The sequence below is a fragment of the Danaus plexippus genome, assembly GCF_018135715.1.
Source record: "Danaus plexippus chromosome 3 unlocalized genomic scaffold, MEX_DaPlex mxdp_30, whole genome shotgun sequence".
Taxonomy (NCBI): Eukaryota; Metazoa; Arthropoda; class Insecta; order Lepidoptera; family Nymphalidae; genus Danaus; species Danaus plexippus.
In genome coordinates this window covers 3,285,114-3,309,377 of record NW_026869845.1, presented here as the reverse complement: position 1 = coordinate 3,309,377, position 24,264 = coordinate 3,285,114, and the positions used below count along the sequence as shown (strand labels likewise).

Below are 24,264 nucleotides of genomic sequence, written 5' to 3'. Positions count from 1 at the left end.
GCATTAATAGTTTTTAATAGGGTGAAATCTCTAAATACTATTGTAACAAAAAATAAGAGGAGCTGTATTGACGAGGTGAGTTGGCGGCGGGCGAGGTGTGAAGCGGTGTGATGTATCGAGGAGGGGAGAGGTGTGGTGAAGAGAGGGGAGGAGAGATTATTTAAAGAGCCTTTTTGGATATAATGGGGCATTACTTTGTGAAATTGGAAATAAACAAGTGATTTACCAAGAAGTCGTACTGTTTTAATTATTTTCTTTGAAAAGTCAGTTGTGTTTTGTAATTAAAGTAATAATATTTAATGATATGTTATCTGGATTGTCTATATGCAAAGTATAACAAATTGTATGAGATGAGAAACCATAGATTATAAACTCGATTTTTGACAAATGACAATACTTAATTAAATGTCAAATTACCGAATGTTAAACAGTAAATATTCAGGAATGCTATCCGAAGTTTTATATAGAGTTTGTTCCTAATAAGAGCAATCAAATAGCTATAAGTTTAGATTGAATTTGTTCATTGAAATAATGGATTTTAGTTTTACAAGTAAAGTGCATACTGATCTATTAAACATGTGCAGGATATGCTTACACAAAATCGAAACAGAACACTCACCGTCGGAAAAAACAAACAATGTAGAATTGTTAAATAAAATTTATATCTGTTTTGAAATAAAATTAACGTTAGGCAAATATTTACCTTCATTAATTTGTGAACAGTGCGTTACCGAAATAAATATAGCTTATAACTTTCGTCTAAAATGTATTGCTGTTGATGATAAACTTTATAGTTATTATAAGACGTTTTTAAAATCTGACACGAACTATAAAAATGATTCATGTAATGAAGAACAGAATTCATCATGGGTAATAAAAGAGACACAGGAAGCAATTTGCAAGAACAGCCCAAAATGTTCAGGTAGGAAAATCGAGAAATTGGGATGTTTGACATGAACAAGCAATTAAAACAACGGCAATTCTTTATTTGGATCATAATGTTTCATATAGGAAATTTGTTTTTTCAGAAATTGGTTTCAATGGTAAAGAGGTAAAAGATTTTGGTGACCTATTACATTCCTGTACATATCCTAACAAAATATTAAAAAGTGAATCATTGTTAAATAAACCTCAGAATGTATCAAACAAAACCAACACCAAGAGAACAGTTAGAGGAATTGGAGCAAATCGCCGATACTACTGTACCGAGTGTCCATACAGCACACCTCATAGCCAAACTTTAGTAAATCATATGAGAAGGCACAATGGAGATCGTCCATACCAATGCAAGTGTGGAAAGAGTTTTACACAATCATCCAGTTTGTCAGCACATCTCAAAACACACAGCACTACTACATATTTCACTTGTTCAACATGTGGTAAACAGTTTAAACATGCTTTTTCACTGAAAAAGCATCTCAATGTGCATAATTTGGGTCAATTCTCCTGTGAAATTTGTTATAAGCAACTCAAATCCAGGCAGTCTTTAAATGACCACATGTACCGCCATTATAATATAAGAAATTACAATTGTGAAGACTGTGGTGACACATTCATCACAAGCTCGGAATTATTCAATCATAAGAAAAAGCATGTTGATGAAAGGAAAGTCGAATGTCACGCCTGTGGTTATACAACACGCCACAAGAGGAATTTAATTATACATTTAAAAAGGTATGTTTTTGTAATTAAATTGTTTAAATCTATAAAATACTTTTACAATATTTAATGCTATGTTCCAGGCATGCCGGGGAGAAACTGTTTAAATGCATAACATGCGTGGCATCTTTTTATACAAGTGGTGACCTACAACGTCACATGCGGGTCCACACCCGAGATAAACCATTTCCCTGTCCTACTTGCAAGCAAAAGTTTGCTCACAGTACAAGTCTTAACAAACACATGCATACTATCCACGGAATTGATTATAAATGGGCAGATTTAAAATTATTGGAGTCAAGAAAAGAAAAGCCACCTTAACTCGTTTTGTTTCTAAAAATAAAACAACCATTTCTATTATATTATTTTATTTTCTTAAGCTAATGATTTCTACAATCCATTTATATAAAATTAATTGTATGTCTATTAATAAAACTGCAACCTCATGTGATATATATAATTATAGGAAAAATATGCTTCATTGGAGTAGTCAAACAAGTGTGTGCATCTATAGAGCAATTCCAGTTGAAGGTCATGTTTTTATAACTTATTTAGTAGTCCTATTACTATGAGAAATTAACTATATAATAATTGAAAATATTAAACCTATTAGAGCTTATGTTATATTTTTGTATATCTCCAGGATGGGTACATTTAAATATAACTAGTTCTTGTTTTATAGTCTTTACTGACAAAGAGTAATGATTTGATTGAGATTACGAAGTAAAAATTGTTTTGTTCAATGTCAAGTGTATAAAAATCAAATATAATTTGGAACCGTTCGTCACTAGGATGTTATACTTAATGTAATATTCTAAAAGCAAAGCACAACGCGCTTTAGTGACATGTGCTGGTTAGTCTCGGTACACAGTGACAGTAATTAATCATCTTCATATTCTTCGTCGTCAGATATACATTTACGTTTCTTGCCTTTCCTGGACTGTGCGCTTTTCGACTTGTTCTTCAGTTTGATTTTCATTTTAACCGACCGATTTGATTCCCCATCAGAATCGTCGTCGTCTGTGAAACAATTTAGTAAAATTATATTTCTATATATATAAACTAGAGGTCATGTTTATGCTAAATGTAATTGTTATAAAACATCCTAAGCACCTTTATCGTTTTCATCCGAGTCGTCCGAGTTCTGACCGCTGTCATAGCGACGTCGTATTTCTATAAAAACGTTCCGTAAACGTACAGAGTCCTCGTAAATAAGAGACTGTTCTTCATTGTAAGTTTGAGCGTTTGCACACAGAGTGAAGAAATCCCGCTCCAAGTCTGATATGTCAGTGTACTGTGAATGAGACAAAAACAGTGAGTGTTAAGTGGAATTTGTTATTTTTATTGATGAATTAATTTTCTCACCTTTCCATCCTCGATCCTGTTCATAATCTTCTTAATGTCGAGCGGTTTTTTAATGACATCATAGTAATCGGGAAGTTCACGACGAGACGGCAGCTTCATAAAGGGTTCTGATAGTACGCGGCCATTCCTATTAAAATAAAAGATTTTATTTAAACATAAACACACGTACATCGAATTTGTATATACAATCTCTAATTAATATTTTAGTTGTTTAGTTCAGAACTCACTCGTCAGAATAATCAATGACTTTTTTCATAATATTCTTCAAACGTTTCTTGAGCTGATTAAGTTCAGTTTTGCTTTTTCTCCTCGAGGTGCACGGCACTTCGTCTTCGTCAGAATCATCTTGATTCCGTCTGCAGAACAAATGAGAATTAGCAACATTATAAATCAATGACTGCAACTAAAAATTTGATTATATGCATATCACAATTTATTCTAAAGTTATTTTTGCCAAATAAATTGTAAAATTTTTGATAGACGAAGTCATAAGATAGAATAGTTACATCGTGTACATTGTATTGTAAATAAAAACGGATCCTGAACGCGTATATATTCTGTGAAGCAATAATGTGTTATAAAGCACGTTGTATATCTAGTACGTAGCGCTCACCGTCGCTTCCTCCCCCGCCGCCTCTTCTTATCCAACACCTCATCGTCATCGTCGTCGTCGTCTTCTTCGTCCATATCTTCGTCTATAGCCTGCAGGAGATCTTTCTCAGTGAGTGAGTCGGTGTAGTCGACCTCCTTGCGCTGTCTCGATCCGCGACCGAGTGTCTCATCCTCGTCTGGATAATTCCAACCTTGGCCCTATAATATTCATAGAGAAGGTCATTAAAAATACATATATATCGTACAACAGATTTTCACTAAATAAAAAAACTATTTATTTTAAAAATATCTAAAAACGTACCTCCTTGCTACTTAAGTAACGAATGATTGTTGTGACGTCACAGTAACATAACATTATCTATATATCACTAACCTTATTACACACAACCTCGTCATCGGTCTTCACCAGCCAGTCAGGCAGCTCTGATTCGTCAATGAGCCGCGTCTGTGTCTCAGTCTTCTTGCGCTCGAGATCAATCCGTCTGAATATCTCCAATTCTTCTTCGGAGCGTGCTATCATTTCATTGATCAAGTCGTCGTCTGGCACTTCGTTCTCCTCCTATACAACAGTTATCAGTAATTATTAGCAATTAAGGTCTTTCAATCACGTTTCAGTCATCAACTCATATATCATAAACAGCCGACCTCTTCATCATCTCCGTCTTGATGTAGTATGCTCTGCAGGAACTGTTGTCGCTCAGATCCGGTGGACTTCTGATCGAACATACCAGCTTGAATAACCTTCTCGTCCATATTCAGTTTGTATCTACAAATTAATAATATATTTTAACCGTAATATTATATTAAACAATTTCTTCGAGGTATATTTCTTTCTGTACCCACCTGGCAGCTGCTAAAATTCTTTCTTCAACAGAGTTCACCGTCATGAGACGTAGAACGCGCACTTCGTTTCGCTGTCCTATACGATGTGCTCGATCTTGTGCTTGTAGATCCTACACCAAATTTATTGAAATAACGACATTTATATAAATTAATGAATAATTTTATACAACTTTAATAACATCAAAGTGATGTACAGTTTCTGATCATTATATTTTATACATGCAAATAATTAAAGTTTATGTACTATAGAAAACACATAGATATGTAACTATACTCTTAATGTTATGATATTTAATAATAACACGTCACAAGGTCAGTAAAGGCGTAAATAAGTTATAAACTTTCACATACCTGATGGGGATTCCAATCAGAGTCAAAGATGATAACAGTATCAGCGCTCTGCAGGTTGAGGCCCAGACCTCCAGCACGAGTCGACAACAAGAAGATAAAGTAATCAGAGCCCACGTCGTTGAACTTCTTCAGCAGTTCCCCACGATCCTCGGCTTTCGTCATACCGTCCAACCTAAATAACAAGGATACATAGAACGTATTCTAAACTATATAAAATCGTAATATAATACATAAAGCCTCTACAGCACCCACCTCAGATACTGGAATCCCCTCCAAGACAGGTAATCTTCGATGATGGTCATGCATTGGGTCATTTGACAGAACACTAGCACCCTATGACCGGTTTGTTTCAGCTTAGGCAAGATGCGATCCAGGAGTTCAAATTTACCAGAAACACGGTACAGATCGGGTCTGCGGATATATGTATATTATATATTAATAATTATTTGTATAAAAATATGTTATTTTTTAGATTAACTATATGTTTACCCTGTGACAATTCCTCCACCAGTACCGATGTGGTCGCAGAACTTCTCCTCGATATGTTGGAACATGAAGGGATGGTTACATAGTTTTCGTAGTTGTACGATGGTGTTCATGAGAGCCTTCGCCCCGCCCTTGCCCTTGTTTCCCTTCTCAGAGCCGTCAGTCAGTAGCACGCCCTTCGACTGCATGTGTCTGAAAATTTTTGTCAAGTATCAGTACATTTGAGATAGCTTTATTCGTTTTGAAGTGATATAATCATAGAGCATAATTATTTGATCAATTATAATAATAGAAAAAAAAAATCTGCAAGAATTAGAAATGTCAAAGTTTAAATGCCTTTTCATTTTACTCAAGAAATAATTTTTGGGCTCTTAATTTTTCCATTATTTTAAAAATCAAAACTTATCTAGAAATTTCCAGTCTACAACTTACTTGTAGAGTACTCTCTGGAGGCCACTCATCTCACACTTAATGATGTATTCCACTTTATCAGGTAGCTGGCTCTCCACCTCCTTTTTGAGACGTCGCAACAAGAACGGCCGCAACACTTTGTGCAAACGACGGATGATAAGTATTGTTTCTTCTTCATTCAGTTCAACCTGGGGATTTAAACATTTACATATGAGTCATATGTCATCTATGGACTATTATTATTATCTATGGATTGTTATGGAATATGTTCATCAGAGAGAAATTTATGGCAGGAAATATGTATTTAGTCTATGCATAACTGAAATATTAAATTACACATAACATTACTAAAAGAGAAACGTAATAAAACTAGAGAATCATCCAGGGAAATAAAAGCAAAAGAATGTTTCCTACAATACCTTTTCTCCCGTTGTAGCGAACGGTGCGTTGAACCATTGCTCGAAAGTGGAGCAGCTCTTGAATATAGAGGGAAGCAGGAAGTTGAGTAACGCCCACAGTTCAGGAAGTTTGTTCTGCAGCGGGGTACCAGTTAACAGCAGACGGTGCGGCGCTACGTAATGCGTGTTCAACACCTGGGTCAACTTACAGTGGTGGTTCTTCATACGGTGACCCTCGTCGATGATCATGTACTTCCAGTGTATCTGGAATAAAGTTTACAAGGTCTCGTGTTAATTATAATTATTTGTTCTATTTACTGTATAAAAGTTAATATGTAAGAGAAAATTAAGGAAAATAATCCAAATAAGAAAATAAAACTATGGTTTTAAGATTTCCTAACCGAATTTTTACACTGTGATCACAGTTGTTGAAAAGTAATTGAAAAAATTTAATAAAAAAAAATACGCGTATATTTCGTAGTAACGGAAATTATAATATTATTATGGATTTCTTCAAGGAAGCTTATTCTAATATACCTTGGCCAATGTGCTCTTATCCTTGATGACATATTCGTAAGTAGTGAGGAGGACGTTGAACTTGGAAGCTCTCAGCTGACTCTGCGAGAGGCGTCGCGATTGAGGCGACCCTTTATATGATACCACTTGAACGGTTGGCGCCCACTTCTCAAACTCCAGCACCCAATTTGAAAGTGTACTAGAAAAACAGAAATTTTGTTAATATACGTCTTATTTATTATCATTTCAGCATACACATGTATACATTATTACTTTATTAACGACTATGTATGTTATACATATTATGTATATTCTAAATGTGATATAACTTAATGAGAGCTATAATAAACTTCAGACTTCAGACTATTATGAGACTTCAAACTATTATGAGTCAAAGAAAAAATTTAATTGTTATTAATTTATTTTTATGATACTTTTAAAGTTAATTTTAGCGATAACTAACACACCCATAAAGAGTGATATATTGTTTAGTTCACTTCATAGTTATTCTTTGTATATAAAAATGTAGGAGGTTACCCACTATGTTTATCATAGTACCTTACCTTAGCGGTACAATGATAAGGAATGGTCCATTGACTTTTTTCTTCTCCATAAGGTAAGTAACCAACGCTATAGTCTGTATAGTCTTTCCCAGACCCATTTCGTCCGCCAAAATGCCATTGAGATTGTTATTAAATAGAGAAACCAGCCATTCGAGACCCTGGAAATGCAAAACCCTTGTAGTACTACAACAATAAGTGTATATTTATAATTAACGGTTGCTCTTTTCATACCTTAATTTGATATTCCTTTAGATTTCCATTCACAAGTATACTAGCTTGTTCTGTGACGGACTCGTGGACAGTGTGAGCGATGCTGCAAAGTTTTATTATAGGTATAAAATAAATTTACAGGAAAAAACCTCTGATTGTATTGTCATTAAAATAAAATGTATGTTAATTTACTATTTTAATATATAATAAGTATATTTAACACACCTGTAGTACGTCTGTTCCTCAGTCTTATATTCGTCGTCCTCAACTTTAGCCTTCTTAATCAACTCGCGATTCTTTTCTTCCTCACTCTTTTCTTTGTTTTCAGCCTTGTGACCTCCCTTTCGACCTACAAATACAGCATTGAAGCAATATTAAAAACATGAACACATTTCTACTAAATACATGTATAACATTAAAAACATTACTTTTGTCATTCAATAGTGGGATCTATCTACAGTGGGATCTTAAAGAAATTTAAACCATAATGTTATAATTGAGAAGTGACATATTAAAGATATGTATATGAATGGTAGTACGTAGTATCTTCTTCTTCTTCCTGGCAATTATCCCAGCATTAGCCAGGGTCTGCCAATACGTAGTATACAAAATAATATATATACCATATTCGTCTTGGCTGTCATCTCCTGAATCGTCGGAGTCTGATAGTACTTCCCAGCCCGGGTGCGTCTCCATCCAGTCCTTTAACTGAGACAGCAACGGTGCTTCTTCCCCTTTCAGCACCTATCACATACATATATGTAAGTTATATATAAATAACAAACTGATGAACTAAACAAGAATACACTTGAAATATTACAAAGTGAAGTTTCAAGATATCATTGTAATTTCTATATGAAAATAGTTTGATGCTAAGTGGTTTATGACATTAGTAGCAAAGAACTTTGTTTTAAAGAACAACAACACTGTATATATATCATACACAAACATAGAATTTAAGTGTCGGAATAAGAGAAAGAGTTCCAGTTGCCACAACTTATTAATTCATTAACTTGTAAGCCAAGTCTGTATGAAATTATAATTCGTTATTACAAGATAAGGGTGTGTACCTCTCCACTCTTAGGATCCATAACACTGACTCGTGAGTCAGATGTCTGTGAGCTATCATCCAAGGCATCTATCTCCCCACCTTCCAAGACCTTCTTCTTGCGTGATTTCTAGAACAAAAACAGATTATACGTTAGTACACCTTATGGTTATATAAATATGGTACAAGATTACTATTTAGATAATTTATTTAATGTAACTGATCCTTTCGTGTATTGATATCTGGAAAACGAATAATATTCAATAGAACTAACTCTCTTGCGTTTCTCTTCCTCTTGTTGCTTCTTTCTCTGTTCCTGTTTGTGTTGTTTCACCATTTCAGTGAGGCTGGCGATGTACTCGTCCGTCTGCGATAGAAGGAAAGCCAGACGCTTGTCTTTCTTCTGATCAATAAGCTTCCTATAGCCCTCTTCATCTTCAGCCATCAAACTATAAACGAGGACCATTTATAATTAATATGGGACATTTTATTCAACAAATGCAACTCATAGAACTCAGTTTAAATATTCTCCTGTTGAAATTCCAACAACTTACAAACATTATATGAAAATTAATGAACATTTTTAATGAAACCATCACTAAAAATTTCACTTACTCATATCAATCATACTGTTTATAACACAATTTTTGAACTATCTTTTTCAATAAAATATAACAAAGGGAATAATATAAATGGTTTTAACTTCATGCAGCCATATAAAGAAAATATCTCCATATAAACTTCAAATTAATCATACACTTCAGTATGTAATATATGATATGATATGTGTAAGTAAACTTTTACCAAAAATCGTAATATAAGTATGATAATGTGATTTAATAAAAGTCAATAATAATGAATACCGTCTCATGCGCTCCTTCTCTATACGCTCCTGTTCCTTCTTCTGTTCCTTCTCAGCGTTGGCGTGGTGAGTCATGATCGCCTTGTTCAGTCTCGACAGCTTAGCGATGTTGTTGCGGTGATACTCTTTGAAGTCCTTCGCTGTAATTTGTATTATACAATAGTGTCAATAAAATATAAAACATCGATTTAAAACATCGAGTTGTATTATATTATATTTATTTTTTAATTAAAAACACGTGAAAGAATGTTAACGAACAAAATTATATAATGAATATAAGCGGTATCGGGTGATACGCGTTTTTTATAATTTTGTGATTCCTTAATTCCGACGTTTCGACGTTTTCTTTCCCTTCAGCTACTAAGATCACGGGCAGACGAGAATTATATAATATGTAAATTAATATTTTTTAACAGACGACGTCATGATGAAAAACAATAGGAAATGTAGTTACCATGTTGTAAGACCGTCTGTAGGAACTCTTGGTGCTTCTGCCTCCGCTTCCTCTCAGCTTCCAATTTCTGTTGCTTCTCGAGTTTCTCCGTAGCTCGAGCCTCACGTAGTCCTTGCCGCTTAGTACGTTTGTACGCCTTAATGTTCACAGCGGTTTCTAGTGTGGTGTCGCGACGGACTTGTCCTAATATCTGAATTGTATTGATTTTCTTGATTAATCTCATTTAGTCTTTGTCACACGGTGTATTTGTAGAATAATATCTTAACCTCTCTTAGTTTCTTAACAGCCATGTAGTCATAATTATCAAAATATACTTTATTATTTCAATTTGGTTAACTTGAATTTTTAAATCATAAATAGTGAAATATAAAAATGTTTATTACTAAATTTATTATTTAACTCAAACATTAAACCCAACGAATTTATTTCTACCGTTATGGTTAAAACGCACTACTTACCTCTGCACGCAGCTGCTTCTGGAAGTTGAGCACCCTAAGAGCCCGTAGTTCTATCTGTGCTTGTAAACGAAGATCCTCAGATATGTTCGCAGGCAAATTTGATAATACCTCCATACGGTGAGCGATACGGGCAGCAATTCTGTAAAGGCAATAGATTGTTAAATAGAAATACATATTCGTGAAATATTGAACAAAGACTATTACTTTGTTTATAAATATTTTAATTTTACCTATTTTCTCTTTCGTTGAGTATTTGTAGTGGATCAATGCCGACCGGCTTAGGTATTGCTGTTATACGATTTTGTTTTGCTCCCGGAGTCGGGACCCCTGGCTGAAAATATTAGGGGAAAATTAGATTAAGGTTATAGGGAATAAAATGAAAAAAATATGTTTCTAACTAGATTTATGAGCAAAAAAAAAAGAATGTAAAATATACCTACTCATACACATAAATATACTAATGTAAACTTTATTTAGTATTTTTATTTACATAACTAGAAAAGATGACCAAGCAACAAAAACTAGCGTAAATTGTTTATTAAGTTTAAGATTTATTGATAGTTGTTTACGTAAGTTTAAAGAATCCATTAAACTAAGTTATTTGAATAAAAGGCTATATTATTTATTACTATTATTATTATATATAGAAAGTTCACCTGTTGTTGCGTCTGTTGCGTTGGTCCCCCGGGACCGGGCGGACGGGGAGCTGTTCCACGGATAGGACCAGCAGGGCCCAATGGCTAGAATATTTATTAATACATTACTATAATACTATCACAGAATATTATTTTATTTGTACAGTATATGAAACGCAATGAACATAGAAGTAATATAAGACTCAACTAAAACTTTATATATATATATTTTACAAAAGGCTAGTAGGGATCAATTAGCATTGAGCCCATCGAAAGTCATTAGAGAAAAAAAATTGTCTAAACTTTCAAAGATATAAAAAAATAATACACAATTTATACTTTATAGGGTCTGATTAACATTAAATACAAATAAATATTTTTTACTGTTATATAAATTTCTAAATAATTTTTACAAACATCATGAGATGAAGGAATCAGTCTTTATTTATATAAAATAATGCTTTCAATTTTGTAATCCAAACATTCAAAGAAACAGAAACTGTCTCTTTCTAAAATACAAGATGAAATTTTTTTTAGGATTGAAAATTCTACATTAGTTATGTTACAAAAATGCCCGTATAAAAAATTTTAACGTCTTGATTTGGTACTCTGAAGCAAGTGAAGCGCGCGGAACGCTATACTGGCGACTCGGGTCATTTAACCACGGAGATGATCTCCGCAACCGAATGTCCAATCAAGTCGAGGTTTATTTTGTTTGACAGCGCAGTTATCTAGGATGGCTTTTATACCAAAAAAAGGATTATATTACACCACCAATTAAATTTTAAAGGCCGGAAAACGGAAGCCATTTCGAAAGAAAAAGATTCGGTACGGAAACGCTCAGCTCGCTTCACTCTACTTGCTTCGAGAGCTTATTTTTTCAAGCGAAGCTAGAAGGGAATGCGAAGGTGCATCTCCTAGTGTTTTTACCGGATTGACCAAGGGTGGTGTTGGTTGTGTCGGTGGCGCCATCTGTCCCGTCATTGGTAGTGGTGTAGGCGGAGCTCCTCCGCCGCCTCGGGCCGCATCTCCCGCTGTTCCCTTCCCACCCGCGCCGCTCTGGGAGCCGCCTTGGCTTAGTCTGGATAAATATTACTTTACGTTGTTACTTGTATACTGGTAATTCAATGGTTGAAATTAAGAGAAAGTTTGATAACGATTGTTTCATATAAATGTCGATTACTAGCTTCTCAAGAAAAATAAATATGTAGTCTTATAATATGTGACATTTTAAAACATGCGCAATCAATAGAAAAGATTTTTCTGATAAAATATTTGAATGTGTATAACTAATCAAGGTATACCCTTGGCTGTATGGTGAGGGCGGCTGTGCTGGTGGTGTAGGACACTCTGGTGGAGAGTCTCCAGTACGTTTGCCGGCTGCCATCATTGCAATCTGTTGTGTGATGGGCTGGTTGCGAGCCAAGTTTCTGTATGCTGCTATTTGAGCCCTACAAAAAACAACCGAAATTATTTTATGTTAAGTATAATTAAGTAAATATCATAATGCCTCGCTATTAACTCACTTCAACTGACTCAGCTGGGTGTTTGAAAACAGTCCTTTGCTTGGATCCTGGGAGTTTGAACGAGCTCTAATGGCTAACAATTGTGAATACCGCGGATCCTCTTGCAAGCCTTTCTCTTCCATGGAATCAATAGCACGCTGTAGAGCATTTAGATTGTCCGGACCCGAGGCAGCTAGGGAGGCTTGCATTGGGGAGGACGATGGTGCACCATTGGCTGATGAGGTCGGAGGTGGTGCAGACCCATGAGGAGGGGTTTGTGCGGTGGGAGGCTGCTGTGGTCCTCCTGGAGGTGTCTGGCCGGATGGAGCACCGGGTGGTGTTGGAGCACCCGGCGAAGACGTATGTGAGTATCCACCTTGAGACGACATCATATGGTGTGGTGGCATAGGGGGCATACCCTGTGGATGTACCCCATGCGGCGGAGGTCCACCAAGGGGCAGTGGTACTCCTGATGGACCTGGGGGACCTTGAGGCCCATTACCAGGTGGTGGTGGACCACCCCCAATTGCCATGGAACCCTAAATTAAATATCAATTTTAAAATCACACTAACATTATCTTAATTTAAATTTGACAAGTAAATCATAGTGATTTGTGACAACCATCCTGAATTTTCGTCAGTAAAAATGAAATTGACTTCATATCTAACATATGGCATTATTTTAATTGTATTTACTAATGCGCAATATATATTGTATGAGGTAACAGCATTTAACCCCCATGAAAGGGAAGTTCTGTATTATCTACATATAAAAAAAACTGCCATCGTATTCATGAACGGTGTATCGAATGAAGCCGCTATACCCATGGATGTTATAGTCAGACAGGATTTATCTAAGATGTTTGAATACAAACTAAGAATGTTTGACATACAGTTTATATGTGTAACATATATAACAAAGTACATAATATCATAATCAATGATAAAATAAATGTCCTAATATCATCTTATTGGAAGTACATAATTAATTGACATAAATTATTATTACAGAGAACAGTTGGCCTTTACTGGAACAACAGAATTAGAAACTAATATTACAAATGCTTTCTATGATTGGACGGGTATCCAAAGCTGGGTCGATGCTTATAATGACAGAAACTTTGATAAAGACGATATAACATTTGATAAAATCGTTATAGGGAAAACATATGAAAGCCGGGACATATTTATACTGAAGATAAGTAAAGGGCCAAAGAGACCTATTGCTTTTATAGTGGGCGGAGAGGACGGCAAAGATTGGTTATCATCGGCTATTATTCTGAATGTTATGCATGAACTATTAGACAGCACAAGTGATTTAAGTGATCTACTTGATTTATATGATTTTTATCTTCTGCCCGTATTAAATCCAGATGGATTTGTTTACAGTCGAGAAAAGGTAGGAATATTTTTTTTATTTAGTACTTTAATTTGAGAACTGATTCATTTTATTGACAACAGTTAATGATTTAGAATAGGTTGTGGTCTAAAAATAGACAAATTAAGCAACAAAAATTTTGCAATGGATCGGTTGCCATAGGTGTTAATATTGATAGAAATTGGTTCTTACAAAAAACTACAAAGAGTAAGTATTTTATATTCCACTATTATTAATATTGATATTTTCAACTTTAATTATTTATAAAGAATTTTTAGACTAACATTACTATGAATTTATACATAAATATAGTAAATGTCTTAACACAGTTCCATATACATGGTTATGAGGTTACGTTTTAACTTTGTTTGAAGGTAGTAACCGCTTAAGATGAAATAGTAGTCAATAATCACATGTAACAAAAAATCTAGTTTAAGACCATAATGTTATTTAACACAATATTATTGTTTTATTTTATTACTATTTTGTTTATTTTATCGTGAAGTTTTTATTCTTATTAGTCTCTCTTATACATAATTTATATTACAATATTAATATAAAAGAAACATTAAATTTTTAATGGCCTTTGTTTAAGTGTTTGATGAAGAATGTCACTCAGTATATATGGGGCATAAATCCTTGTCGGAGGAAGAAACTCAGACATTATCATATGTTCTCAATAGTGTTGCACTTAAAATGCTAGCATTTATTGATCTAAGAGGTTTTGGAAGATATATAACGCTTCCATATGCGAAACATACAAAAAAGGCTAATAACCATGATATTATTGTAAGTAATACATACTTGTAAAATTCCATTAGTAAGGTACATACTTAATATGTATTTAAAATTGTAGATGGAAATAATGAAATTGGCTAGTACTAGAGTCTATGAAAAGCACAATGGTACCCTTTATTGTGATACAACCGGGAGTTACTTTTGTTAGTAAAGAGTTTTTATAACAGATGAATTTAATAATTTATCACTATTGTAATAGCAATGTTAATTATTCTAGATAACTTTTCTGGTAATATGGCAGACTGGGTAAAGAGGTCATTGAACACCCCATTGGTTTTTACAATGTACTTAGAAGATATCACTACCATTCTACCTATGCCCTACCAGATTTTACCACTTAGCAAAGAATTCTATACCATTTTATATGAATCGCTCACCATTTCAAAACAAATGTATGGACCGCTCTTCAATGGCATTGATTCAGAGTTATTCAGACATCATCAAGTACAGAATCTTTCTTTAATTTTTTTACAAATATGTGTTTTACTAAATTTCAGTCAATATTAAATGAAATATTATTAGATTTGTAACAACTTTAGACTACTTTTAAATAGGAATTGATAATGCACTAACCTGGTTAGGGGGCATATGTCCAATTTGATGTTGCATATAACCATGAGGAGGGCCTTGTCCAGGCATGTTTGGGTGTTGCGGGTTACTTGGCATATTGGAATGTCCATTTGGACCAGGTGGATGAGACCCAGAAGCACTCATTGGATGCCCTGGAGGACCAGACATGTGTGGTCCTACCATATGTGGTGGTATTTGATGTCCGCTTGGTGGCATGCCAGGATGTTGCACCACACTTGGAGGTCCATTAGTATTGGACGCGATAGTATGTGGCGGGCCGGGAGGCATATGATTTTGCATTGGAGGTGGGCCTGATCCGGGAGGATGAGCTGAAGGTGGCGGTCCATTAACATGCTGCTGATTATATGGACTATGTGGAGACTGCGGTGGAGCGGGGCTCTGAGTTGGTGGCCCCATTGGGCTTGGAGCTTGTGGCGGTGGCATAGGACTACTTTGCGGTGAAGGACTCGCCATCTTAATACGAAATGACGATGACGGAAATTCTAATCATAAAACACAATCAAACTTTTTAGTATGGCGGAACGCATTCGCATTCCCCAAACGTCTTTTTATTGCACTTTACATAATTATCAAGAACTATTCATTTATTTTACAAGTTTTATTAACTATGAACCTTTCACATACATAATATGCACTGAATATACATATCAAAATTAAAGAAATCAATCGGATACTAAAATGGTACCGTAAAACTATACATGCAAACTCGCGCAGTCGCTAGTCTATGCGATTGCTAGTATCCACAGAATAAAAAAACTGTAAGGGTTATTTTTCAAATTACTTATTTATTAATATTATATTATAGAACATATATTATAATCATTAATGAATTAAAGTAAGTTGTTTTATATTAGAGTATTTTTTTCATTGTTTAAGAAATGTTAAGGCAAGTGCAAAGAAAGTAACTCCGCGTTCTGAAGTTTTGACTTTTGAAATATGATATTTTCTAGCATCTTAAGAAGGACAAGACAAAGGAAGCAAATGCAAAGCAAATAATAAATAAGACAAAAAAGAGAGCAATTAATAATTTTTCCTGGATGTTGAAGTACATAAAATGTTATTTATAACCCGCTGTAAATAGAATGCTTATTGGTTATTTAGTTTTATTCAAATTCAAATCATTTCCCCAAATATTTCTATTTTTTTTACTAGAAAATCATACTTAACATATTTTCTTTTTGATGTCTAATTAATATAAAATAATCCTATAAAATACCTTGTTTGTTTTTCTCTTTAAAAAAATTTCTTACACTTTGGATCAATATTTAAACTTTGAAGTAACTATAAAATATATATATTTTCTATTTAAACCTCACTTGGTTAGTTAAAATTTGTTAAAAATTTATTATTTACAATGCTATTATATATTTACCGTTATAACTAATTAAGTGCTGTAGCTATTTCTTATATTCGCTGTCAAGAATCGTATTATAGTTGCGTCTTGCGGATTGCGGTTTCTCAGTGACAATGTGATATCTACTTTAAGGACTACCTACCCACTAGTATTATTTTTTATTATGATCGTTTCAAAATATTTTAAACAAGATCCATTTAAATGTGTCAAGGGAAATATCTTCGAAATTCCTTATAATCATATTAAGCAGTTTTCTTAACTATAAGTAAAATATAAGTATTGTCATATTGCTGTGATATTTCATCGTTCAAGATTCTCAACCTCAAAAATGGAAGAAGACGAAGAATACATTGAAAACACCTGGACTTATGTTACATTATGTGGTGAACCAACTCTCTATGAAGGGCTACGATTTGCAAAAGATTTAGTTTTAGCAAATCTTTGTTTACGTTTTCTTATACAGTACATTCCTATGCCTCAAAATGTGAGACACAGTGTTTCGCTGGTTTTGGGAAGTTTTCTGTTGTACTTCAACATTGGACCTGCTTCAGTATGGACTATAGGAATAACTGCTGGGTCATACATTTTAATTACTTTTTTATCAATGTTTACAAAAAAATATAGAGGGCTTATAGTTTCTATTTGTGTAATTTTATTTTTGTTACTTTGTGAGGTTTATGTAGTAAATCCGAAGATGTGGCAGCAAATCAGAGGAGTACAGATGATAGCTGCCATGAAAATTATTTCAGTTGCGATTGAATTGGATAGAAATTTATTTAAACAAATGTTAAATCCAATTGAGTTTGGTGGATACATAGTCTGCCCGGCTAATTGTATTTTAGGACCATGGATATCATTTCATACTTATAATCAGTATCTTGATATTAAATTCTTATCAAAAAGGTGGATAAAAATAATTTTATTTAATTTAGGTATATCAATGATGTTTTTAGTGCTATCAAATTGTATAGTGCCTTGGTATATTGACGATGATGTAACCAAATGGCTAGTTGCCTACCGTGATGCTCAAGCATTCAGAATGTCACATTATTTTGTGTCTAGCATGTCTATAGTATCCATGACTAGTGCAGGATTTGGATTAACTAATGATTGCCATTCTGAACTACAAGTAACTAAGCCTTTTTTTATTGAATTACCGAGATCATTAGTACAAGTTGTTATATTTTGGAACATTCCAATGCACCAATGGTTAAAAAACTATGTATTTAAAACTTGTCAACCTTATGGCCAGTTTATTGCTATCTTTACAACATATACTGTGTCGTCTTTGCTCCATGGCCTTAACTTCCAGTTCTCTGCTGTTCTATTGAGTATTGGAACATTCTCATATGTAGAGTATAATTTTAGATACAAAGTCGCATCTGCCTTAGAAGTTTGCTGTCTTGCAAATCCTTGTGTAAAACAATGTGAACATAAGTATAAGAAAAACAGTTTTTTGGCTGTATTTGTTAACACTTTGTTCTCTATGATAACAATGATGCATCTTGCTTATCTTGGTGTGATGTTTGAGGCGTCTTTCTCATTACAAGAATCCGGTTATTCTTATTTTCATACCATAAACAAATGGGAAAATTTAAACTTCTTCAGTCATGGCTTTGCAGTTTTTATGTATATAATATACTTAATGATGTGATAATATAAATAAGCAATAATCTCTTAACTTACCCTTTTTTATTAAGATTGCATGATCTCATTATTAAGAATTTATTTTTAAAAATTAAGATGTGAAACATATAGACCTTTTTTTATGATCTTACTTTTTTCATTATATTTTGAATTTTTGGAAATCTTGTTTATAATCTTTAGTAAAATCTATTATGAAATTTGTCTATTATAATTAAATATTTCTTTTTCCATTTTCTATAAGTGAATTAGGGATAAAAAAATTAATAAAACCTTCTCCTTAAGTCTAACACATATTAGTGCACTTGTAATAGTTTTGTATTTCTTACAATTTAGCAGTGTTCTTATAAATGGACCACATAAGATTAAGTAGTTAAAGTTTTTCTCACTACTATGCAATTACTATTTTTATTAAGTAGCATCAATCTGATATTTCAGTATTACTTATATTTCAACTCTTACTGCCAAAATAAAAGAATTTGAAAATGTGAAACATTTTTATTATAACCAACATATTTCATCCTCTTTCAACAAAAACTCTTTTCTAAATTGCTTATCATGTGTTCTTATGTTGACATGATGAGTGCCATTTTCATTATATGTTATCTGTATTCTGTAGTTCAAAATTGCTTCTTTGGACTGCTCACCACACATTTCTAAGTTTTCTATGAGTTCCTTACTGCTGCTGAAATGCTCTGATCTAGTATACATAACTGTAACATTATAATCCTTAACAATTTTCCATATAACATTGAGTATTTTTTTTATGTACAAGTCCATTTTGATTATTTTGAAAGATTGTTCACACCAGTAAAATGCTGTAAGTGTATCAAATACCACCAGAGATATATTTGAATTATTACTTAACAGATTTTCTAGGTTCTGAATAGTAACATAAAATTGAGTTGTATCATAAATGTTAAAAATATATATATTTCTAAGGACAGCATGTACCAAAGTTTCAATATTTGATTGAAGATTTTGACAATTTTTTCTGGAAGGGGATTTCAATTTATTTTTACAAAAATTTAGTATATATTCTAAGTCTAAATTTCCATCAGTACTAAATATGACTACACTGGCTCCAGATCCACCTAGTTCAAGTGGAATCAATGATTCAGCTATTAAATCAGCAAGTAAACAATTTGTGCTGTTTTCACTATATATCTCAATGATATTTCCAGCTTTAGGTCCAGTACCGAATAATAAAGGATAGAAATTCTCTAACTGCGGTTTTTTTGTCAATCTAGCCAGTAGTTGTAATCCAGACTCCACTTTTACCTTAGATGTCATTGTTAAATTCGATTTATCCGATAAAGCGAAACACAAAAATAGTTAAGTTTTTATGCTTTTTTTTGGTAATTAGCATACTATAACTTAAAACATTAATAATTTTTTGAAATAAATATTGAGGAATCTGATATAGATAACTTGTTCAGTAACAGTTTAATACATTCGATCAAATTCACAACGAAATACGTTTTTGGTTCTTATAATATAACATCAAAATTTAAATGTGGTTTAAATTTAAGTGACATATGGAACCACGGACATTTGGTAATTGGTTTACCAAAAGTCAGTATGAAAACTAAATTATATCATGAAATAAGGTTTATTTTTTATTAAGGGTAATTATAATATATATATATATATATATATATATATATATAACGTATTCATAATTTTTGAGAACCTAAAAAGACTATTTCAAAGAAAAGGAAGTTTCTATTAAATATTACCCTTGTTCATTTTTTAGAAAACTATCTATAAATTATAAAAATTTAAAAGAAACGAAATGTATGAGATTAAGATGTTTGCCGGTGTTGTAATATAGTTTTCTATAAATATACAAAATTATTAAAATCATATTTAACTACGTTAAAGTCATAGTTTACTAATATAGGAATGTAATTGAAATTGAAATTTCATTACTTAAATGGTAACAAAACTTTTTAAAATAAATATATAAGTGCCAAAAAAGGTTTTCTTCAAAATTATAATCTACGTGGTTATTTTGATTTTTTCACTGGAATTTTTGTTTAGTATATATTAAAAAAAAAAAAACGAATTCCCGTTAAGTTTAAACGTCAACTGCTTAATGTCATTGCTATTTGAAAGGCCACAGGACTGATCGCAACTTATTGTTGAAATTCAGTCTGATTTGTAGATTGTTAGGCCGAAGAGTGTTTAATATGTAGTGATAATTTATGAAATTAAATAAGAATATTAATTTCGTTATTTAATGCATTGTTAAAGGCATTTTAATCAACAATAATATTATTATTTTTAAATATAAAATACTTCAAGTCATAATGAACATAAAGGGCTGTTTATTTTTTATATTACAATTAAAAGTTGTAAGTTCCGAATTAGTTACATCTCTGATCATTGGTACTACTGCAGTTAGTGGTTTTTTTGGTTGGGATTATATTAAGTCAAACACATATTGTCGTTATGTTGAATGTTGTAACGATAACTACGTTAATTTCGATATAGAAAGTGAGTTTCTTTCCTAAGTTACTACCAATTTAATTTTTTTTTATTCAATTATTTATTATATTTATAGAACTTGAGCAATCGTTAAAGAATCAGCTGTTTGGTCAACCACTAGTCAACGAACTACCAAAAATATTAAAAGCACATAAAGAAAGTTTAAAGGATAAGACACAAAAGAACAAGAAAGCCTTGGTATTAAGTTTACATGGGTGGTCTGGTGTGGGCAAAAATTATGCTACAACCTTTATAGCGGAAGCAATATTTAAGAAAGGTATGAAAAGCCAGTTTGTAAAAGTTTTCATGGGCAAAAAAGATTTTGACTGTTCCAATCTTCAAGAATCTCAAGTAAGTCCATTGTAAAAACAATAACGAAATCCATTGGATAATTCTATGAAAGCATAATTGTATTAATTATTATAAAGGAAATATTTTTGACAGAGGAAATTAATTAATGAGGTGAATAACATTGTTAAAAAATGTTCGACATCACTCATTATATTTGATGAAATTCATGAAATGTGCCCTACGATTCTGGATTCAATAAAACCAATGCTTGACCATCACCATGAAGTAGATGGTGTGGATTATAGGTAATATATGTAAATAAAATGCAATGTTGGAAATTTCCCTGACCTGAAACCAGTTATTTCATGTTTGTGTCTGTTATAAATTGTAGGAATGCGATTTTCATATTTATATCGAATATTGGTGGTAAAGAAATCGCAACAAGTCTACTGGACCTGTATAGTCAAGGAATCACGAGGAACAATGTGGAATTTTACAATTTTGAATCAATCATAAGAAGAACCGCTTATAATACTGGTAACATATAATGACTCAATTGTAAATATATTGTAAAAGTTTGAAAGTACCTTTCTCAATAAATTAAAATTTTTATGCTATGTTGAAAAATATAACACCTTCATTTTAAAATATACAGGGATATAAACAAAATGTAGTAAAATTTTTAAGACATTTGAATGTACTATGAGATCTATTAAACGAAAATAATTTAATTAGATTTTGTATAATGATCTCATTTGTAGGTGGATTTGAAAAATCCTTAACAATTGCTCAGCATCTAATCGATCATTATATCCCGTTCTTACCATTGGAACAACATCATGTCCAGATGTGTGCATCAGCAGAATTCAGGGCTCACGGCATATATAATCCATCAGACGATATGATGTCGTAAGTTTTATTTTATAGTTTGTACTTGTAAAACATAGATAGAGACCTGGTTATATATAACTTGTGCCTGTTTTTCGTGTGTTTTTCTTCATAATATAGATTATAACTATGTTTTAGGTTTTTAAATGCCGATAAAAGCATATTAATAGTTATGTAGGTATGTTTCCTCATATAATAATATTTTCTCGCACTTTTCAGTGATGCATTGTCAGTAATTACCTATGGACCGTCCGAAGAACAGCCGATATTTGCAAATAATGGCTGTAAAAGATTTACAAAGCAAATACCGTACATTATACAAAAACACAAACAAAAGAATGATGAATTATAGACAAGTCTAAACAATGATTTGATGACAATGGTTGTTGTAAAATCCTTTCCATTAAGTTTTTTTATGAAATCACTTTTATGTTGCATAATCACAAATATTTTCATTGGAAGTTACTTTAAACATCTTAAAATTATGAATAAATAATAAAACAATCAAATCATATTATCTTTATATACATGGATCCTGCGAAAAATTAGTTTGAAAACAGGAATGTATTATTTTATCAAATTTCAATCAATTGTATATATATATTCAGCACAAGCAAATATGTAAGAAATTGTCCGGATAGCTCATGTGTTCAGAAAGCCACTGAAGAGGTGTGTCCGCGGGTAGCATTATGCCATGTGTCCTTAGTTTAACTGCAAAATAATATTAACATGTGAATCTTTTTATGTATAGGCTGTTTTGTAAATAGAAATATTATAATGAAACTTATTTATTTACCATCAGGCTTATCAGGATATAATTCTGATATTAGCTGTTGGATGATCTTCCGACTCCCATCACTATTTCTTGGGCTGATCAGTCTTTGTCTGCAGATGCCATCATCAGAATATATCCTTATGGGAATATGTTTAAATCCTTCGTTATCGCCATGCGATTCCATCAGTCTTCTATTTATAGCCCAAAATTGGTCAAACTTATCTGTCAAATATTTTTTAAAACCTGTGTTATATGTTAATATTTGTGCTTTCTTAATGTACTTTAAAATAATTATCCATACTGTGTTAAATTGCAGTTAAAAGTTAATAAAAAAAATAAAGTAACTAAAGCCTTAACTTTTGCCTTTTAATTGAATGCTTCATATGAGAACTTGGAAATGAATTTAGTTATAAAACCTTATTTACATTTTTTTTAATGAAGAAATTATGAGTGAAATTAAAAAATGCTATACCATTTTGTAAACCTAACCAGAGCTGGTTGTGATCCTTTTTTTGCATTGTAGACATTACTTGTCCTCTATGCTTAAGAACATCAGCCTCTTTAACAGTAGACATGAAGTGTGCTTCAACTATATCCCTGAAATACAAGTTGTAACGCCTTGATATATTAATATACAACTAAGATCATACTTTTCCTGTAAGAAGTAGTTTTATTTTTTCTATATACTTCTGAGTAATTTTCAAGCTTAATCAGACTTAAAAGACTTGCAGACTTTAAATAAAATTAAATTTTCTTAGGAGATTTCAACATATATTATTGTTTACTTGTTTGAACAGTGAAGAAGGATGTTTTCTGGAAACTTAGTAAAATGTACAGTTAAGTTCCATGGCAGTTGAGGATCATTCCCACAGAAAAGGTCATAAAGAAATCCAATTGGATAGTGCCATTTAAGAGGCTGCCCATTGTAGTCCAACCACATTTCATTATCGGCATTTTCTTGGGATATAAAACGTAAAAAATGTCTCTTCATCTAAAAACAAAAAATTATCAAGAAATAATTTTTTATATGATTTCGGAATGAACAGACGTATGAATGTGGTAATATACCTTGTCTATAACAAGTGGAAAGTAACTCAGTCTTGGTACCATGACATAGAATGGATCAGGTTGTTGTATATCCATGATTTCTTCTTGGTCTAATTGAAAGCATATCGGCAACTTTCCATCCCATATTTCTCTTAAGACTTCTCGGTCGTTTGCCATTCTTATTGATTAAATATTCCACCCCAGAATTTCTAGCGTAATATACTCTAATGATTTTAATGACTGGCACTGGGAATATGATACTAATGACTGTAAGAAATAAGACCTGTGATATTTCTTTCTTGGTCACTTTGGATTACATTACCCTTAGATGATATTTTAAAATTTAAAGGTTGAGTACATCTACCTATATAAATAAGCAAATGTCAGAAATAAGATGTTTTTACTGTCACTGTCAAATGTCATTGGTATGGGGCATAGTTTTTTTTTTTGTTAAATTCGTTCCGAAGCCATACCCTAGGTATTTAACCAATAGATTATTGAACTAACTATCACTAAAAGTAGAATATCTTATGGGTTTTTCTTAAAGATAACATATATATTTAAAAAAATAAATTAAAATAGTTTTTTTGTGACTCCAACAATACATTTTTCAGCAAATATTTGTGTCTCTA

The 24,264-nt window shown here is 32.5% G+C and overlaps 7 protein-coding genes across 7 annotated transcripts; 4 read left to right on the top strand and 3 right to left on the bottom strand.

The window, feature by feature from the left end:
- Window positions 1-401: 401 nt before the first annotated feature.
- Window positions 402-2,016, top strand: LOC116768968 (zinc finger protein 43-like). The gene is made up of 3 exons (XM_032659907.2): window positions 402-922; window positions 1,029-1,674; window positions 1,743-2,016. Exons 1-3 carry the CDS (start codon window positions 532-534, stop codon window positions 1,978-1,980), a joined length of 1,275 nt encoding a protein of 424 aa, XP_032515798.2. The 5' UTR covers window positions 402-531; the 3' UTR covers window positions 1,981-2,016.
- LOC116770029 (ATP-dependent helicase brm) lies at window positions 2,011-15,876 on the bottom strand. The gene is made up of 29 exons (XM_032661366.2): window positions 15,126-15,876; window positions 12,398-12,915; window positions 12,176-12,322; window positions 11,802-11,952; window positions 10,893-10,976; window positions 10,467-10,567; window positions 10,237-10,375; window positions 9,779-9,968; window positions 9,326-9,464; window positions 8,737-8,911; window positions 8,485-8,592; window positions 8,038-8,158; window positions 7,640-7,763; window positions 7,436-7,517; window positions 7,205-7,362; window positions 6,663-6,840; window positions 6,147-6,389; window positions 5,749-5,915; window positions 5,320-5,508; window positions 5,083-5,241; window positions 4,831-5,002; window positions 4,480-4,589; window positions 4,282-4,402; window positions 4,010-4,195; window positions 3,638-3,834; window positions 3,252-3,380; window positions 3,025-3,151; window positions 2,773-2,953; window positions 2,011-2,679 (listed from the first exon to the last, which is right to left on the bottom strand). The coding sequence occupies exons 1-29, from the start codon at window positions 15,594-15,596 to the stop codon at window positions 2,540-2,542; spliced, it is 5,007 nt and encodes a 1,668-aa protein (XP_032517257.1). The 5' UTR covers window positions 15,597-15,876; the 3' UTR covers window positions 2,011-2,539.
- Window positions 12,961-15,181, top strand: LOC133320074 (zinc carboxypeptidase-like). The gene is made up of 6 exons (XM_061526834.1): window positions 12,961-13,297; window positions 13,388-13,775; window positions 13,850-13,961; window positions 14,350-14,543; window positions 14,611-14,695; window positions 14,770-15,181. The coding sequence occupies exons 1-6, from the start codon at window positions 13,023-13,025 to the stop codon at window positions 15,057-15,059; spliced, it is 1,344 nt and encodes a 447-aa protein (XP_061382818.1). The 5' UTR covers window positions 12,961-13,022; the 3' UTR covers window positions 15,060-15,181.
- A 633-nt stretch (window positions 15,877-16,509) lies between the features above and the next one.
- LOC116768780 (protein-serine O-palmitoleoyltransferase porcupine) lies at window positions 16,510-18,634 on the top strand. The gene has a single exon (XM_032659603.2). It carries the CDS (start codon window positions 16,826-16,828, stop codon window positions 18,149-18,151), a length of 1,326 nt encoding a protein of 441 aa, XP_032515494.2. The 5' UTR covers window positions 16,510-16,825; the 3' UTR covers window positions 18,152-18,634.
- LOC116769135 (DNA repair protein XRCC2) lies at window positions 18,626-19,692 on the bottom strand. Its single transcript, XM_032660166.2, has one exon. The coding sequence runs from the start codon at window positions 19,432-19,434 to the stop codon at window positions 18,643-18,645; it is 792 nt and encodes a 263-aa protein (XP_032516057.2). The 5' UTR covers window positions 19,435-19,692; the 3' UTR covers window positions 18,626-18,642.
- A 571-nt stretch (window positions 19,693-20,263) lies between these two features.
- Window positions 20,264-22,941, top strand: LOC116766962 (torsin-1A). The gene is made up of 6 exons (XM_032657108.2): window positions 20,264-20,640; window positions 20,708-20,982; window positions 21,076-21,227; window positions 21,314-21,459; window positions 21,684-21,831; window positions 22,030-22,941. The coding sequence occupies exons 1-6, from the start codon at window positions 20,454-20,456 to the stop codon at window positions 22,160-22,162; spliced, it is 1,041 nt and encodes a 346-aa protein (XP_032512999.1). The 5' UTR covers window positions 20,264-20,453; the 3' UTR covers window positions 22,163-22,941.
- LOC116766972 (autophagy protein 5) lies at window positions 22,315-24,041 on the bottom strand. Its single transcript, XM_032657119.2, has 5 exons — window positions 23,654-24,041; window positions 23,371-23,576; window positions 23,058-23,182; window positions 22,607-22,807; window positions 22,315-22,521 (listed from the first exon to the last, which is right to left on the bottom strand). Exons 1-5 carry the CDS (start codon window positions 23,807-23,809, stop codon window positions 22,415-22,417), a joined length of 795 nt encoding a protein of 264 aa, XP_032513010.2. The 5' UTR covers window positions 23,810-24,041; the 3' UTR covers window positions 22,315-22,414.
- Between the last annotated feature and the right edge of the window lie 223 nt (window positions 24,042-24,264).

Bases quoted from the DNA above. Each gene is read 5' to 3' on its own strand.
- LOC116766962 (XM_032657108.2), top strand. From the start codon at position 20,454: ATGAACATAAAGGGCTGTTTATTTTTTATATTACAATTAAAAGTTGTA. The intron at 21,228-21,313 runs GTAATATATGTA...TATAAATTGTAG, and splicing joins GTAGATGGTGTGGATTATAG to GAATGCGATTTTCATATTTA. The intron at 21,460-21,683 runs GTAACATATAAT...TCTCATTTGTAG, and splicing joins AAGAACCGCTTATAATACTG to GTGGATTTGAAAAATCCTTA.
- LOC116770029 (XM_032661366.2), bottom strand. From the start codon at position 15,596: ATGGCGAGTCCTTCACCGCAAAGTAGTCCTATGCCACCGCCACAAGCT. The intron at 4,590-4,830 runs GTATGTGAAAGT...AATTTGGTGTAG, and splicing joins CTGATTGGAATCCCCATCAG to GATCTACAAGCACAAGATCG. The intron at 2,954-3,024 runs GTGAGAAAATTA...TCTCATTCACAG, and splicing joins ACAGGATCGAGGATGGAAAG to TACACTGACATATCAGACTT.
- LOC133320074 (XM_061526834.1), top strand. From the start codon at position 13,023: ATGAAATTGACTTCATATCTAACATATGGCATTATTTTAATTGTATTT. The intron at 13,776-13,849 runs GTAGGAATATTT...TTAATGATTTAG, and splicing joins TTGTTTACAGTCGAGAAAAG to AATAGGTTGTGGTCTAAAAA. The intron at 14,544-14,610 runs GTAAGTAATACA...TTAAAATTGTAG, and splicing joins CTAATAACCATGATATTATT to ATGGAAATAATGAAATTGGC.
- LOC116766972 (XM_032657119.2), bottom strand. From the start codon at position 23,809: ATGGCAAACGACCGAGAAGTCTTAAGAGAAATATGGGATGGAAAGTTG. The intron at 23,183-23,370 runs GTAAACAATAAT...CTTGTATTTCAG, and splicing joins CTTCTTCACTGTTCAAACAA to GGATATAGTTGAAGCACACT. The intron at 22,522-22,606 runs GTAAATAAATAA...ATTATTTTGCAG, and splicing joins ATATCCTGATAAGCCTGATG to TTAAACTAAGGACACATGGC.
- LOC116769135 (XM_032660166.2), bottom strand. From the start codon at position 19,434: ATGACATCTAAGGTAAAAGTGGAGTCTGGATTACAACTACTGGCTAGA.
- LOC116768780 (XM_032659603.2), top strand. From the start codon at position 16,826: ATGGAAGAAGACGAAGAATACATTGAAAACACCTGGACTTATGTTACA.
- LOC116768968 (XM_032659907.2), top strand. From the start codon at position 532: ATGGATTTTAGTTTTACAAGTAAAGTGCATACTGATCTATTAAACATG. The intron at 923-1,028 runs GTAGGAAAATCG...TTGTTTTTTCAG, and splicing joins GAACAGCCCAAAATGTTCAG to AAATTGGTTTCAATGGTAAA. The intron at 1,675-1,742 runs GTATGTTTTTGT...GCTATGTTCCAG, and splicing joins TTAATTATACATTTAAAAAG to GCATGCCGGGGAGAAACTGT.